Source organism: Doryrhamphus excisus, linkage group LG17 (genome assembly GCF_037039965.1).
Source record: "Doryrhamphus excisus strain RoL-2023G ecotype Guam linkage group LG17, RoL_Dexc_Guam_v1.1, whole genome shotgun sequence".
Taxonomy (NCBI): Eukaryota; Metazoa; Chordata; class Actinopteri; order Syngnathiformes; family Syngnathidae; genus Doryrhamphus; species Doryrhamphus excisus.
This window is the reverse complement of record NC_136373.1, coordinates 12831160-12848911: the sequence shown is the minus strand read 5'-3', so window position 1 is coordinate 12848911 and position 17752 is coordinate 12831160. Positions and strand designations below refer to the sequence as shown.

The window sequence follows — 17752 nt, the reverse complement described above, 5'->3', positions numbered from 1 at the left end:
AATAAAATGAAACCAACACACCGGAAATCTCATTTACACATCCAACACTGAATCAAAATTTTTATGAATGTTCATTTTAGCCAGAGTTTTGTATCTACAGATGTAATATCACCTGTTCAAGGTGGACTTGAAAATCAGCATACAAAATGTACAGTTTTCAACTAACTGCAGGATCTATTTTTTGTATTTTGCATGTTTTTTTTCTTTTTTTGCATTTTATACTTACAATCCACAATCCAAACTGAAATACTTGCCATTTATTCCCAAGTTTTGTTCAGGTGTGTACATACATGCACAATTCAATGGCCCCTGGTTTCAGTGCATGTAGTCTGTGCAGTTGTATTGAGTCGCCAGGCCACTAGATGGCGACATTTCATCTAAATGCTGCTTTTACCAAACAGACATTTCCTGTTTATCGTCTGCCAGCTTCAACACAAGGAAGGGCGACAACACATCCCAACATTCGGCTGTCATCATGGGAGCTTGTTTGGCCTTATGCTCTTTAGCCAGTTGTGTAAGTATTCATCAATATCAAACTGTAACCTCAACGTTTACTTCCTCATATAATCCAACTACGAGCGCGGCAAATTGACTTGACGCCACCTAAAACGTCAATTTAGTAATTTGTGTTACGTAAGGCTACGTATAACCGTGTATTACTTTATGCTACTTCATACGAAGCCATTATTTTTTTCCAGGAAGTTAGCAAGCCCGCCGTTGTCGGGTGAACAGTCATGGATATTAATTATTCATCTACGAGCAGATACAATAACATGTTTTATATTATTAATATAATTATATAAGTTTGGATTGATTCAAACCAACATGTTGTCGGCTTGTGTCGTTTACTGTTTTAGTCGAACTTAAAAGTGCGTTCTGTTGAACGACCAGCAGGTGGCGATATGCGTAGTTGTAAATGGAAATCATGTGATAGAGATGAGCAAATAATGACTAAGCGGCCACCAGGTTAGTCTTTGTTATATGTTGCATTTTATTCTTTACTTTGTATTTACATATTCAAACCTATTTATTGTTTAATTTTTTTTGGTGCTACATTTGTTACTTTTATTTTTACCTTAAGAAAAAAGGAAAGGTGTAAAAAAAAAAAAATGAAATTGCAGATTTGTTGCAAAACTAACCAAGCGATCGATAGCTGTCATTAAGCTGTGCAGGTTAAGAGTCAACTGTCCAACCAAAGCTGAAATAGTTGTTTTCCCTTATCTCCATCACTGCAGGCCTCCTGTCTGTGTGGCTCAGCGCCATGTCTGCTGTGTGGCTGCTGTCCCTCCTCAAACAACTCCACCGTCACACGGTTGGTTTTCAGCTTTTTTTTGCTGCTGGGGACCTTTGTGGCAGTCATCATGATCCTTCCCGGAATGGAAGCACAGCTCCGCAAAGTGAGTTCAGACACAAATGTTTTGTTTTAAAATATTGCAATTTTACTTGCAATTATTATTATACTGTCCTCTTGAGGTTGATATTTTCTGCACTTGCAGATAAGAAGCATATGAATTAATGCAGAGTTTTTTTTGTTTTTTGTTTTTGTCTTGCAGATTCCAGGATTTTGCCAAGGAGGGACGACTATCCCTGGTGTTGAAAACCAGTTCAACTGTGATGTCATTGTGGGCTACAAGTCTGTGTATCGCATGTGCTTTGCCATGACGTGCTTCTTCTTCCTCTTTTTCATCATCATGATTCGCGTCCGTAGCAGCAAAGACCCCCGTGCTGCAATTCAGAATGGGTAAATTTTGGAAACAGATTTGACTTATTGTTGAATTATCCTTGTCTTACATTTTTAGTAGGGCTGTCAATCGATTGATATATTTAACTCAATCGCAACCAAAGAGGTTTTCGAATATTTTTTTTTCAACCCTAACGCCCGATCCTGAAGGCGTGTTTATATGCGCTTTTGCACGTTTAGTGCGCTATAAGAGTTCGGCATGCATCTGACACACGCCGCAGCAAGCAGGAAGTGGAAGAGCACAAGGTAGCGTGTAGCATGCACAAAGTTAAGTATTGAAGGGAAATTTTAAAGCATGCACACACACACATGTGCACACACACACACAATTTCAATGTGAAAGTTATGCTTCAAATGTATCTTTTCACATAAGGATGTTTTTCTACCTTTTTTGTTGTTGTTGAGAACTTACCTATGTTCTGCTGCAGACTACGAAAGAACGGAAAACTGTAGAACCCCTCTACATTTCCTCATGAAAGACAAGAGTCTAATCTATCTTTTGGTTGGTTCCATGTTTATATAGACCTACAACCCAATATTCTATATGTCTTAAATGATCAGTCAAAATCCTCGAAAATGGCCGTGAGTGGAATAGAAATGCATTTTGTCCACAGTTAATTCAGAATTAATCACCAGATAAAGTTTTTAATCTATAAATAGTCTTCTTTGTTTTAAAAGATCACTGAGACTGGATATATGTTAGCTTTATGCTATTTTTTATTCAATATTCTGTTTTGTAAATGGCTCAACACATAAAATATGACACCACAAGTTTTGCGACATGCAAGTTTTATTCTGTTAGTGTTAATGTGTTTTATTCTTTTATAAACACAGAAGTTCAAACACAAATGCTAATACAATAGACTGCTAATGCTAATATAATAGACTGGTCTTGAACCAGTCATGATGTGCTATACATATCACTATATTGACAGTTACTATGGTACCCATTATGTCATTGGATGGTCATATCACATTGTACTTCAGTCTGAGATAAAAATAAAATGAAAAAAAAACGGAAAAACTTCAACTATATTAGGAAAGCAGGAAGTGAACAAATGTAACAGTTACTGATTGTAAAAGTACCAGATGGAGGGGTAGGATTTAATAAGCTTTGCTTCTTCCTACTCCTTTTGGACATGTGGAACTGTGAACTGATTATGGGATGCATTCAATTGTAATCTGATGCATGTTCAAATGGAATAAAACCATTACATAATAATAATAATAATAATACTGCAAATAAATTGAAAACATTAATCGAATGTCAAAAGAATAGTGCGTTCATTTCCATTAACTCATTAATTATCGTGTTAACTTTGACAGCCCTAATTTTTTATCAATATTTTCAGAAAACTGTCAGCCATCTACTGTGCTAATTGTGTATTTCTTTATTTTTGGTTTGTTTTTCAGTTTCTGGTTCTTTAAATTTCTGATCTTAGTTGGAATTACAGTGGGAGCCTTTTTCATCCCTGATGGGACATTTCACACTGGTATGTCCATAAGTTCCTCACTTCTATAGTTTCAGCTGTTATTTAAGGTGTTGGTATAAGCCATGTCTGATGTGTACTTCACAGTGTGGTACTATTTTGGAGTAGTGGGCTCCTTCATCTTCATTTTGATCCAACTCATTCTCCTCATCGACTTTGCTCACTCCTGGAACGCATCCTGGGTAGAAAAGGCTGAAAATAATGACAACAAATGCTGGTATGCAGGTATGGCAACGTCTTGGTCGAGCAAGTCATGCGGCATACATGTGATAAAAACAATGATTTACCCACACGCCGTCTTTTGTGTTGTTGCTGTGGATTCCCAGGCCTGCTGATTTTCACAGTCCTGTTCTACGCTCTGGCTTTCACCGCTGTTGTCCTGTGTTACATTTACTACACGTTACCAGATGACTGCACAGAGCACAAGGTTGTCATCAGCCTCAACCTGATCTTCTGTATCATTGTCTCCATTGTCTCCATCCTACCGAAGGTTCAGGTAATGGATTAGTACTTCTCCATTTTATCTATTCCAAAAGACTCTCCAGAATAACTCACATTTGTTTCTTCAGCAGCCTTTTTAGACGGCAAAATATTTTTAATATATTTTTAATATGTTTTTTTTTATTATACAGGTATTGTCAAAGCAGGTCCAAGACACAGCTTAATTCAAAAAAATCCTCAAAAAAATTTTCATATGCTAAACTCGGTTATCGAACACGATTTCCCTTCACAATAAACTACACAAAAATACAATACAGTAATAGTTATTGAGTAACTAATGAGTAGTAGTTAGGTAGGTAACACATACCCTGATGATAACATGTAATAGTTACAGTATCTTGTGAGGATCTTTATTTTGAGGATTTAAAACACTACCAAAACTTCTTTCCTAGGCACATTGATACACATACTTATGCTAATTCCGCTAACAACAGTGGCATTGATACAGCAACAACACTTACAATTTACTCTTTGGGATGGCTGTATCTTCCAGCACAAGACATGCTCCAGTCCTCAGGTAAAAAAAATGCTAATGACAAACCAGCATCTTTGTAGGGAAATTGAGATTGAGCTTGGTATCTCTTTGAGTGACGCTGAGATGAACGGTTAGCGAGGCGTTGTGTTAGTCCGCAAGATAAAATAGTTTTTCATGTTAGCTGCTACAATAATAATATCACTATAGCTGGGTTAATATACAAGTCGGTTATGTCAATGGAACACTGTTGGTGTTTTTGTTTTGTTTTTTTTATTTTGTGAGGGCTATTGCGTCAAAATAGGTATTTTTCATAACATCCGTCTCATAGTAACCCATTTTCTAGTATCATAATACACAGAAAAGGGAAACAATATTTGTTCATGTTTCACATAAGGACTGTGAATGATGGACAAAATTCCAAAACATTGCATTTCCCCTTTAAGAAACAGGCCTACAATATATATTATTGTATCAAACATACATTGACACAACATCACGTCTTGTCAAATCATCTTCCTGCTGGAAAATATTGAATGAATTGACTTGTGAAGCGGCATCCTCGGGGTCCTCTACAGCAAATACTTTCTATTTAAGTTACCATGAAAAAATTTAATTACTTCCAATTTAATGCAGGGAAAGACATGCAGCTATGTCTGAATAGTACAGTATAGCCCTCTATAGCTGCAACTTATATCCATTACACATGGAAAACACCATAACAATGTTGCCAAATGAGGTTCCTTGAAATAGAACGCTATTTTCATGCATCTAGCCAGATATCGTTTTATGGTTAAAATAGTCAACAAACTGAGGTCCATTTGATGTTTTTGGTGTAATTTTACAACAAGAAGCACAGTATTGATATATGTTTTTATGGTCTGTTTTTTTTTTTCAGGACGCCCAGCCCCAGTCCGGCCTGCTGCAGGCTTCCCTTATCTCCCTGTACACCATGTACATCACTTGGTCCGCCATGACCAATAATCCAAGTGAGTCTCATTTAACAATTACCATAGCTTGTAGGTTTTTTTTTTGTGTCAATCCCCATACTTTCTATCCGACTAAATGCTGATCTTCGACCCCTTTCCCTCCCCCTCTCCAACTGTCACACATTTACAATTCCCTCTACTGGTAGTAGTAGTAAATGCAATAACAGACATAAAACAGAGCACCGATAAATTTGCACCAATACACCACAAGGACGCAGAACACAATGTGGGTTCATACGCTGTTAAAAGGGATGGCTGTTTACTACAGAGACTTACTTATTTGCAGCAATCATCAAGTCATTTTTATTTTTTTAATGAGTGCAGGTTTTTAATAATATATTGTGTTGTAATGTGTGTGTTTGTGATCTTAGACCGTAAGTGTAACCCCAGTCTGTTGAGCCTGGTGTCAAACGTCAGCACCTCCACAACCCCCGCTGACACGGGTCATTTGCAGTGGTGGGACGCCCAGAGCATTTTTGGCCTCATCATCTTCTTCCTGTGCACTCTCTACGCCAGGTAGGATTCAAACTTAAATGTCTCTACCAATTCTTCATTTTGTTCCTGTTTCATAATGCTTATAGTACTTCCTGTCTGTCCCCCGTTGTGTGCCAGTATCCGCTCATCCAGCAACACCCAGGTGAACAAGCTGCTGCAAACGGAAGAGGGCGGCTTAGCAAGCGGTGACGGCGAGGTGGGAGAGGACGGCATACGCAGGGCCGTGGACAACGAGGAGGACGGGGTCACTTACAACTACTCAGCCTTCCACTTTCACATGTGTCTGGCGTCGCTCTACATCATGATGACACTCACAAACTGGTACCAGTAAGTACTGACTTTCCGGCTACTGCCTCAGTGTGGCCACTAGAGGGCACCCAGTATGAAGCTGGCTTATTTTCATTTCAGATGAATGCCCCCATCCACACACCACGCTTACATAATAGATATGTTTATGCATGAAGTTTGTTTCAGTTTGTTGTCGTTGCCTCTCGCAGACCCGACACCACCACCCAAGCCATGCGGAGCAGCATGCCAGCCGTTTGGGTGAAGGTGTGCTCCAGCTGGCTGGGTCTAAGCCTGTACCTGTGGACCCTCATCGCCCCGCTCATGTTCCCTGACAGAGATTTCAACTGAGCAGGTCTTTTATCTACAATTGGCTTTGTTAGCGGCATAATGGGAATGGAATGGAAATAATACAGGAAATACATTGCAATATATATTATTTGGTTCTTCTTGGATTTTACTCCTCATTTTTTTGACGATTCTGATAATCAGCTGCATCTATCACATAAGCATTAAGTTAATGGGAGCTTTAAGCCGCAAGAAGTTATTCTGTGTGCTGGTGACTCACCTTGATAGGCTTCTTCCTGCCACTCTACCGATATGTGCTGTTATCTCTTTGCTAAACTTGACTTACTTGACTATCAAATAGACCAGACACTTTTGCAACCAATGTTCCATTTTTAGAAGACGTGTCGAAAACCAGAATCATAACGGTTCCGATTGGCCACATGTGGATAACCTTGTACTTTTGATTAGGTGGGGGGAAATGAGGGGAAACCTTCTTTTGAGCCCCAGCGAGAGGAGAGTGTGCGAGCGAGATAAGACTAAAAATGGCACAGCCCACAGATGAGGACGAGGGTTCCCTTTTTGCAACTAGACCGTACACACAACACACGTCTTGAGACTAAACACGTGACTAGTTTTAACGTGGTATCATTCCGGTCTACTTAAACCAAGGTCACCTGTCCCCGATGTAACACCTTTCCCCCGTGTCTGACTGTGTTTGGCCGTGTTCGGCCATGTTCAACCATCTGTACCTGCATAGCAGTAGGCAGGGAGACATATTGATCTTTGGCAGTCGACCCCACGTGAGGTGCACCAGGCTCCTTGTGCTCACACATATGTCATCATTTCCAATATGGCGTGTGAGCGTGAATGTGTTTTGATCCGAATTCGGTGGTCATGTGAATTGTTGTGATTAAATAGCGGTTACCCGCTTGTCACTATAACGGGTGCTTGTACCAATCCCGAAAGTGTATTTGTTAAATCCATTGATTATTTAAAAACTCCACAATTTTTGAATGGTTTTTGTTTTTGTATGAAATATTTGAGTATTGTACAGTTTTTCATCGTCACCTCACGCACGTGCATTATTATCAAAGCAGAAATGCTAGTGTTCTATTGTAATACGTAACATTTCAAAACACTGTTGAGTGCCTTTTTTTTTGTATTTGTTTATTATTTCATAAGAATCTTTCATGCTGATACTGTATGAGCTTATCTTGCCTTACACACGGTGAGAGGTCAGCCATTGCGTGCATATGCTTTTGGCACGTTAGTATTGTATGGACATTGGTTTTATTTTAAAGATTAAACACTTTCAATCTTTACTGTGGCGGCGTCTCTTTGAGAGCTTAGCTGTGCACGTCAAGCTCCTCCCCCTGTGACTACACAGGCAATACCACCCGGTCTGTCTCTTTCAGGGCTCTTTGGGATGACAAGAACCTATGACAACATTCCAGGTATTTGAACAGTAAGGGGGCTGCATGGCGGTCGAGTGGTTAGCACGCAGACCTCACAGCTGGGGTTCAATCCTACCCTCGGCCATCTCTGTGTGGAGTTTGCATGTTGCATGCGTGGGTTTTCTCCGGGTACTCCGGTTTCCTCCCACATTCCAAAAACATGCTAGGTTAATTGGCCACTCCAAATTGTCCATAGGTATGAATGTGAGTGTGAATGGTTGTTTGTCTATATGTGCCCTGTGATTGGCTGGACTGGCCACCAGTCCAGGGTGTACCCCGCCTCTCGCCCGAAGACAGCTGGGATAGGCTCCAGCACCCTTGTGAGGATAAGCGGTAGAAAATGAATGAATGAATGAACAGTAAGGGACCAAGAACACTTCTCTGATGGATCCCTAAATTAAATTAAAATTAATCCAAAAAATGTATGGATGACAAACGTTCATTTCAACAGGGCACAAGTTGTTGCGAGGGTTTCCGTTTTGTGTACATTCAACTTGACCAGTGATTCAGCCATGGCTGCAACTTATTGCACCTAACATCTTATCTATGTAGAATTTTGGAACTGATGTGGTAGAAAGTTCAGGGCAGATGATGGAGTTTGCTAGAGAATCAGTTGGTTATGACATCACGGTGGTACAATGTCTTTAGCCCAGAGGTCTCAAACTCAATTTACTTGGGGGCCACTGGAGCTAGGGTCTGGGCCGCATCAGGTTTTCCAAAAAAAAACAAAAAACGCATTTATTAAAAACAGAAAAATGAATAAACTTTGCTTTGGTTTCGATTTTCTACAAGAAAAGCTTTGATAAAACATTCCACTGTTCTCAAATATCTTACTTTTTATTTTTCTACACAAAATAAGATGAAAAATAAATAAACAAATCAAGAATAAAGAAAATCAATCAATCTGTAATAAATAAATATAATAATAACAATAAAACGGCAAATAATAAAAACTTAATAAACCACATATAGTTGGTGGGTAGACAAATAATTTTTTTCAGATCAAAATGAACAAAGCATTATTAGAGCCCTGTAGACATGACAAAACACGACTATAGTCACATTTATACTCTTTTTATTTACAACATATTGCGCAACTGCAGGGTCTTGAGACACATGCTAACTCGCAAACTAGAGAGCTAGCAACCTAAACGGTAGCCTTCAAGTTATTTCCTTTAAACTTAAATAGCCAAAAACTTACCACTTCCACACGGATAGGGAGGATAACTATTAACAGTTATTTAACCTTTAACATGAACATTAATCAAACGTAATAATTTTTTCTGGGTACATGATACCATACAGCATCCATATCAGACTTGCGCGGGCCGCACTAACATTAAACTTTCATATCAAGGCGGGGGCCTCAAACTAATGGCCACGTGTTTGAGACCCCTGCTTTAGCCTGTCAACAGCCTTTATATACTGATGCCTGATTGAATAATAAATACATTTATGACCATGTTAGCATTGTAACTACGCTATGTATTATTTTGTTAGGCTATTGTACTGTACTGCTTCCAGCCTCTCCGGTGTTATTTCCGTTTTTGCCTGGCTGAGGAGGCAGGTTCCTGTTGCTTCTGGCTGCCATAATAGTGGCCCACTCCACTTGGCAAGGCCTGGCGCTGCACATGACACACTACGTTCTGCAGACTGACTCCCAGCAACCCTCATTGCCACCCACCGCTCAACCTAATCCACGTATGTTCTGAATAGGAATAGCCTGTACTGTATCACACTGTGTATAATGATACTTTTCCCTTTCATGTGCAAAGAAAATGACTTTGAGGGATGGCAGATAGTGAAGATGTTGGGTGTCTGTCTATGTAGGGCAGTGTGGATGTTTTGTGCAAAAACACTGAACTGGAGATAAAGAGCTTAAGTCAGCACATGCCTCACATTTCTTTCAGCAATCATATCTTAAGGGACAATAATAGAGAAATGAGACTTGGATGTAACTTAGAGTAGTCAGTGTGAAGCTTATATAGCAGTGTAGTGTATTTTAGTTAGATGCAAGTTTTGGAGTATAATAATCCCTTGCAATATCACAATTGATTATCACTCCCTCACTATATCACTGTTTTTCTGTTAAAAAAAACATTTAATGTCTTGTCTGCCTAACTAAATCATTTTCAATAATAAAAAATATTAAATGAAAAATACAAGGCCTAGGTGCACATACTATACAGTACAGTATGTTGTTGTTCAGTATCCTCAGCACTGATTGGCTCACCCTACATTGTTACACTGCGGAAAATATTTATGCTTAATTTCTGTCGTATTTTCTATCATAATACACTACAGTATTATGTTTACTATATTTGTTTATCGGGTGACTAATGTTTAATAAAGTATTTAGAAGTTTTCACACAGGCTTTCTATGTGATAAGTACAAACATATTCAATTTATTAATATTGAGGCCAGGCCTGGAATCAATTAACAGTGATAAACGAGGGAGGCTGGAATATGAATACATGGGAAACAATTGTTCAATAAATTCTTTTTAGTGCAAAATAACAAATAAAAAAAACTGTTCTGAGCTGGGACCAAATCCCTACTCTCTACCTTAATAAGCAGCTTAGAAGGTTTCATACAGGCTTTCTATGTAATAAGTACAAAAATATTGAATTTATTAACACTGAGGCCAGGCCTGGAACCAATTAACAGTGATAAACGAGGGATGCTGGAATATGAATACATGGGAAACAAATTGTTCAATAAATTCTTTTTAGTGCAAAATAACAAATAAAAAAAATAAGTACAAAAATATTGAATTTATTAACATTGAGGCCAGGCCTGGAACCAATTAACAGTGATAAACGAGGGAGGCTGGAATATGAATACATGGGAAACAAATTGTTCAATAAATTCTTTTTAGTGCAAAATAACAAATAAAAAAAAACTGTTCTGAGCTGGGACCAAATCCCTACTCTCTACTTTAATAAGCAGCTTAGAAGGTTTCACACAGGCTTTCTATGTAATAAGTACAAAAATATTGAATTTATTAACACTGAGGCCAAGCCTGGAACCAATTAACAGTGATAAACGAGGGATGCTGGAATATGAATACATGGGAAACAAATTGTTCAATAAATTCTTTTTAGTGCAAAATAACAAGTTTTAAAAAAACTGTAATAAGTACAAAAATATTGAATTTATTAACATTGAGACCAGGCCTGGAATCAATTAACAGTGATAAACGAGGGATGCTGGAATATGAATACATGGGAAACAAATTGTTCAATAAATTCTTTTTAGTGCAAAATAACAAATAAAAAAAATAAGTACAAAAATATTGAATTTATTAACATTGAGGCCAGGCCTGGAACCAATTAACAGTGATAAACGAGGGAGGCTGGAATATGAATACATGGGAAACAAATTGTTCAATAAATTCTTTTTAGTGCAAAATAACAAATAAAAAAAATAAGTACAAAAATATTGAATTTATTAACATTGAGGCCAGGCCTGGAACCAATTAACAGTGATAAACGAGGGATGCTGGAATATGAATACATGGGAAACAAATTGTTAAATAAATTCTTTTTAGTGCAAAATAACAAATAAAAAAAAACTGTTCTGAGCTGGGACCAAATCCCTACTCTCTACTTTAATAAGCAGCTTAGAAGGTTTCACACAGGCTTTCTATGTAATAAGTACAAAAATATTGAATTTATTAACACTGAGGCCAGGCCTGGAACCAATTAACAGTGATAAATGAGGGATGCTGCAATATAAATACATGGGAAACAAATTGTTCAATAAATTCTTTTTAGTGCAAAATAACAAATAAAAAAAACCTTGTTCTTTAACAGTGATAAACGAGGGAGGCTGGAATATGAATACATGGGAAACATATTGTTCAATAAATTAACCAAATAAATTGACCAAATCCCTACTCTCTACCTTTAAAAACAGCTTAGAAGGTTTCACACAGGCTTTCTATGTAATAAGTACAAAAATATTTACTTTATTTTAACAGTGATAAACGAGGGACGCTGGAATATGAAAACATGGGAAACAAATTGTTCAATAAATTATTTTTAGTGCAAAATAACACATTTAAAAAAAAACTGTTCTGAGCTGGGACCAAACCCCTACTCTCTATCTTAATAAGCAGCAGCTGTACTGTTACACCAACAAAGCCTGACAAGTGAGTGGATGAATTTCACTATTTGTACTGTTTGCTGTCATTGCTGTCATCACTTTTAATGACATGATCTTATGTGCCTCACGCATGATAGGGCCCTTCCATGGATCAAGGGGGCCTACGCACAGTTTGTCTTGGCCGTGTCGTGTGCGGAGACACACTTGACCACTCCATCATCTTCTTCTTCTTCTTCTTCTTCTTCAACAAGACACTTGTAATCTTGGAGGTGTGTTTGGTTTTGTTATCCTGTTGGAAAACTGACATGTTGCTCTATTTTTAGAATATCACAGTTTATGTTTCTAATGAAACCGTCAGCACTCATGCAGCCCCAGACCATAACAACATTGTAGCAAGCATGCTTAACAAAAAAAAAAAAAAGACCAACACAAACCCCATTCAAATCCTGCTGTCTGAGTTTTATTGTTGTCATAAAAACACCCACAATTAATTTTTTATATCCGTTTTTGTAATCAAATCAAGTGTTTCATAAGACTCTGTTTGAAGTGTAATGTCAGCACACAGCCAACAGCATTCATGGACGAATTATCTCAGTGTCATAAATTTGACTTTTATTTCCACTGGTATCGCCACATCTACAAATGTGAGTTTAGTTACTCTCCCAGGAAAGATTGAAGTCATTTTTTTTTTTTTTTTGGGCTATTGGCTCTGCTGTCATAAACCCCACCTTCATTTCCTCTGTTATGGTCTGATGCAATTTGTCACAGTAATACAAGATCAAGAGGCTGCGATGCGCTGATTAAGGACCACTTAGTGGAGCTCTGCACTCGTGCTTGGTTAGGTATCCTGGGAGTTTTACATCTTAAAGACACTGTATGCTTAGCTTTCCCACTTGAAGCGAGCGTTATCCCTTCTGTTGTGTCAGGCGGGGGCTGTGGTTTATACTTGGGATTGAGGCCCTGCTGGATGTTTGACTGTAAAAGTGTATTTGAGGTATTAAAAGAGCAGAAAGGACACGTACCAACAAATACAAATAGACGGTGTAGACATTGAAAGAGTGAAGGAAAATACATTTCTGGGGATCACAATAGATGAAAATATGAGCTGGAAACCTCATATTACAAATATACAACATAAGGTGGCCAGAAATATTTCAATATTGAACAAAGCTAAATTTGTTCTCAATCAGAAATCACTCCACACTCTTTATTGCTCTCTGGTTCTACCATATCTTACTTATTGTGTGGAAATATGGGCTAATAACTATAAAAGCAATCTTCACTCGCTAAATGTACAGCAAAAAAAGTCAGTAAGGATAATTCATAATGCCGCCTACAGAGAACATACTAACTCCTTATTTCTAAAATCACAAATACTTAAACTTGCTGATATAGTTCATCTTCAAACAGCTAAAATAATGCATAAGGCTAAAAATAACCAATTAGCTAAAAATGTCATCCAATACTTCTCTACAAGAGAGGAGAAATATGATCTCAGGGAAGAAGTACATTTGAAACACTTCTATGCTAGGACTACGTTAAAAAGCCATAGCATTTCAGTATGTGGAATCAAACTATGGAATGGATTGAGTAAGACCCTCAAACAATGCACAACGATGAGCCAATTCAAGAAACAATACAAGCAGTTGATGTTTGCTAAATACAAGGATGAAGAGTCTTGAACCAGGCATGATGTGCTATACATATCACTATATTGATTGTTACTATGGTAACCATTATGTCATTGTATGGTCATATCACCTCGTACTTTGGTACGGGACAAAAAAAAAACTAAATTTTTTTTAGGAAAGCAGGAAGTGAACAAATGTAACAGTTACTGATTGTAAAAGTACCAGATGGAGGGGTAGGATTTAATAAGCTTTGCTTCTTCCTACTCCTTTTGGACATGTGGAACTGTGAACTGATTATGGGATGCATTCAATTGTAATCTGATGCATGTTCAAATGAAATAAAACCATTACCATTACCAAAAGTAGGTTTGAATGTGGGATATCGGCATCGAACACAAGATCTTGTCCCATCTTGGATGCAAAGCAGGGTCAGCAGAAGTTGGGATTTATCCAGGGTGTACTGCATGTCCATGGTCCATAGCCCACCCAGACTGGTCACCCTCCCTGATTCAGAGGGTGTTTCTCATCCTTCAACCCCATGACACCCGGCCATCCCTGACTGCAGCAGTGTAAAGCGCTCTCTAGTACGCATGCTAATCACCCCCCACCCCGCCCTACCTCCCCTTCCCCTGCACGGCGGCGCAGCTGATGCGGTTATATAACCGTCAGTTCAGCCGGCGTCTGCTGAGAGCCAAATGCCAGGCCAAGTCTGGTTACATAAGCCCGTCAGAGTCATATTGTAGCAGTAAGGAACGCTCACGCCGCTGCGTCTTCCTGCACACGCCTCCCATCGCCGCCTCCTCTTGTCTCTCACTTCCTCCCACGCGTCTTTTCCTTTTTAGCTCGCTTATTTTTCTAGCCCCTCACACTTTTCCTTTCCCTTTCCGTGGCACCGGGAACAAATATACAGCAGATGCACAGATGCGGCTAATGTGAGATGCTAACTGACTGTAGCAGTCGTGTATGCTTTATTGAACTGCGTACATACGGGACATACAGTATGTGTACATAATTACAATAGTACATATGTAATAGTAACATATTTTCACAGGGTCAACTGAGGTAAAACTAACAGGTGCAGTTCTCCAAAATACGATAGGGGGTGCTCCAAACAAAAGGATGTTATTATGCATTTAATACAATAACACACCCACTTTAAATCAACTGAAAACAATGGCGTCAGGTTTGTTGGTTTCACTTCTTGTTACATGTGTGGCTGTGGGAAAACACCTAAAAACTTATGTTAATATCCTCTAATTTTGACTAAATGAAGTAGTAGATATTAAAGTATTGAGGCGCAGATCTAGACCCGTTAGTTCTATTGTTTTATGTCCCTTATTTTAGCCAAAAGAGACACTTTTGTTCCCAATGTTAAAAAATACAAAGCTCATATCAACGTATGGTTAAGTGAGTTTGGTGTGGAGGAACTTGAGAGCCCTGACCTCAAACCCCATCGAGATTGGGTGCCAGCACCTCTCTCAGAGATGTTGTTTAGGATTTTTTTTTTCAGGATTTTGTGGTAAACGGCAGAATTCATGGTTCCATTTATCACAGCAAGTCTTCAAGGTCCAGCCCCAGACCATCACACTACCACCACCATATTTTACTGTGGGTAAGATGTTCTTTTTATGAAATACAGCGTTACTTTTACGCCAAATGTAATGAGACACATGCGTTTCAAAAACTTGAACTTTTGTCTCATTCAGGATTTTGTGGTAAACGGCAGAATTCATGGTTCCATTTATCACAGCAAGTCTTCAAGGTCCAGCCCCAGACCATCACACTACCACCACTATATTTTACTGTGGGTAAGATGTTCTTTTTGTGAAATGCAGTGTTACTTTTACACCAAATGTAATGAGACATACACATTTCAAAAACTTGAACTTTTGTCTTTCAATCAAGATATTTTCTGGAAAAATTGACTAACCTTAATGTTCGTTTCCATACAGGCCGTTTTTGTTCTGTTCATGTTTTTTTTGCAATTTGTGGATAATGGCTCTCATTGTGGTTGGCTGGGGTCCTAAAATTTTAGAAATCGCTTTGTCATGTTTTCCAGAGTTGCTTTTTCACACAAGGCCATGGTGGTTTGGATTTTTTTCTGCCTTAACAATAAAAAATGTCATTTAAAAAATGCATTTTGTGTTCAGTTGTGTTGTCATTGACTAACATTTAAATTAGTTGGATTATCTGAAACATTTAAGTGTGACAAATGAGCAAAAAAAAAAACAGCGGAACATTGTTAAAGGGATAATGTGGATTTCTACAGCAGTGTAGTGCATCAACAGTGATGTTTCTTTTTCTGATGTAATGTGGGACACAGCATACTTCCCCAAAGATCTTGGGGATCATTAAGATGTTTTCTGGCAAAATTGAGACTAGCCTTAATGTTATTTTTGTTTTTGTTGGGGTCATTTTGGTTGGTCGGCTGGTTGGCTGGGAAGGTTCCATGTTTCCGCTAATTGGGAATAATGGCTCTCACTGTGGTTTGCTGGAGTCCCAAAGCTTTAGAAATGGCTTTATAACCTTTTCCAGGCTGATAGAGCTCAATTACTCATGGTTATGTTTTAAGGGGGGGGGGTCCCTTTTTCACACAGGTCCAAGTTTACACATATTTGACACATATTTTAATTTGTTTGATGATCTGAAACATTAAAGTCTGAACACAGACTTGCACAAAACTAGGAAAAGGGATTAATATCGTGATCATTCTGGCTTAATTTATCTGTGATCCAGTTACATAAAAGTGGGTAATGTTCTGATGTATGTTACTATGGCGATTTAGTCTGCGGACTTAGCCTGCACCAGACCAGGGTAAGGTCCAAGAACCATTTAATTGCATCCCTTATCTCAGTCAGTAGTCACCATAAATTGAAACCAATAGCCACGAAACATTGTTATCACATTCAACCACACCCACTGTCATTATTTAAACCTTGTGATCATTCATTTCAGTCATTGTAGATAAATGATATCAGATGTTGTTGCAATCATTAGACCGTTTATTAGACAATTTACAGTCTCCCACTATATATAAAATACAAGGTAAGAGTTATACAGTCTGATGGAGTTCCATTCCCACAATTTCACTTATTCTGCAGTCAATTTCAACTGCAAATTAAACAGAGACTTTAATTGTGCTGGTTAATGTGAATGTGTACTACATTACCCAGAAGGCTGAGCCCTCGAGCTACCAGGAAGTAATGGTGCTAAAGATGGGTTCCTAGTTTGTTAAAGTGTGTATTTGTGTATTACTTACACACAAAGTATTGTCTGTTTTATCAATGTACGTGGTATAAATGAAGTCTTTTGTAACTGCTGTTTTACCTTACCTGTGTAAACTAGATATATATTATTATAGTTTTTTTTTTGTTTTGATAATTTTATTTGCAAAGTTCTAAAATGAACCAAGGGTGTTTTTTCTTGTCACTGTGTGATTTTTAATGCTGGAGTTGTAAGAGAACTGAAACAGAAAATGTTCTAAAATGAACAGAAAATGAACAGAAAAGTTCTAAAATGAACCAAGGGTGTTTTTTCTTGTCACTGTGTGATTTTTAATGCTGGAGTTGGAAGAGAACTGAAACAGAAAAAAAAACATCTGCTCACAAATTGAATTTACAGTACAGTCAGTTACAGTATTATACAGGAAATAGGGTTGAGTGGATCGAAATAAATGTCGATACCACTGATATCAATTACAGTAGTAGTATTGGATCGATACTATCTGATGCGATTGATATTCTTCAGTTGCGTTTATTTTTTTCTGAAAAATATATTGTTTTGCTATTTGTATTGTTACATTGTTGAAATGATATTTTAGTTTTTTTTACAAACTTGGGGTATAAGTTTCTGTATAAAGGAGGGCGAAATATTTATTTTTACTTTTGAGTACTAATTTTGTTCTCGGCTTGTGTGAAAACAATTGTATGTAATATAATTTTAGTATTTTGTTGATATTGTGATAATGGTCTCATACTGCTGTATTTATACATTCATACATTACTCAATGTGTTTCTTTTTAGTTTGCCTAAAATCTTTGTATTTGGGTTCATTTTGGTTATCGTAGTAACTAGTAAATTATACTTAAAAATCACCACATTATTAAAGGAGGCTGAAAAATGTCAAGTAATTAGCATCGGTTTCGGCAACTGTCCTTGAATGTGTTGATATCGAATCGGCACCAAAATTTACAGTATCGCCCACCCTACCAGGAAGCGGTCCTCCCGCCAGTGGCTGCTCCATCCCACTCATGAATATTCAAGAGGCGGGCCAGCCCACTGGAAGAGGCAGCGAGGGGG

General features: G+C 38.0%; 1 protein-coding gene across 1 annotated transcript; it reads left to right on the top strand.

Moving 5' to 3' along the window:
- Positions 1 to 383: 383 nt before the first annotated feature.
- serinc2l (serine incorporator 2, like) lies at positions 384 to 6646 on the top strand. The gene is made up of 10 exons (XM_058083647.2): positions 384 to 514; positions 1236 to 1397; positions 1554 to 1741; positions 3155 to 3234; positions 3319 to 3456; positions 3558 to 3727; positions 5103 to 5193; positions 5565 to 5709; positions 5806 to 6015; positions 6186 to 6646. Exons 1-10 carry the CDS (start codon positions 476 to 478, stop codon positions 6322 to 6324), a joined length of 1362 nt encoding a protein of 453 aa, XP_057939630.2. The 5' UTR covers positions 384 to 475; the 3' UTR covers positions 6325 to 6646.
- Positions 6647 to 17752: the final 11106 nt, after the last annotated feature.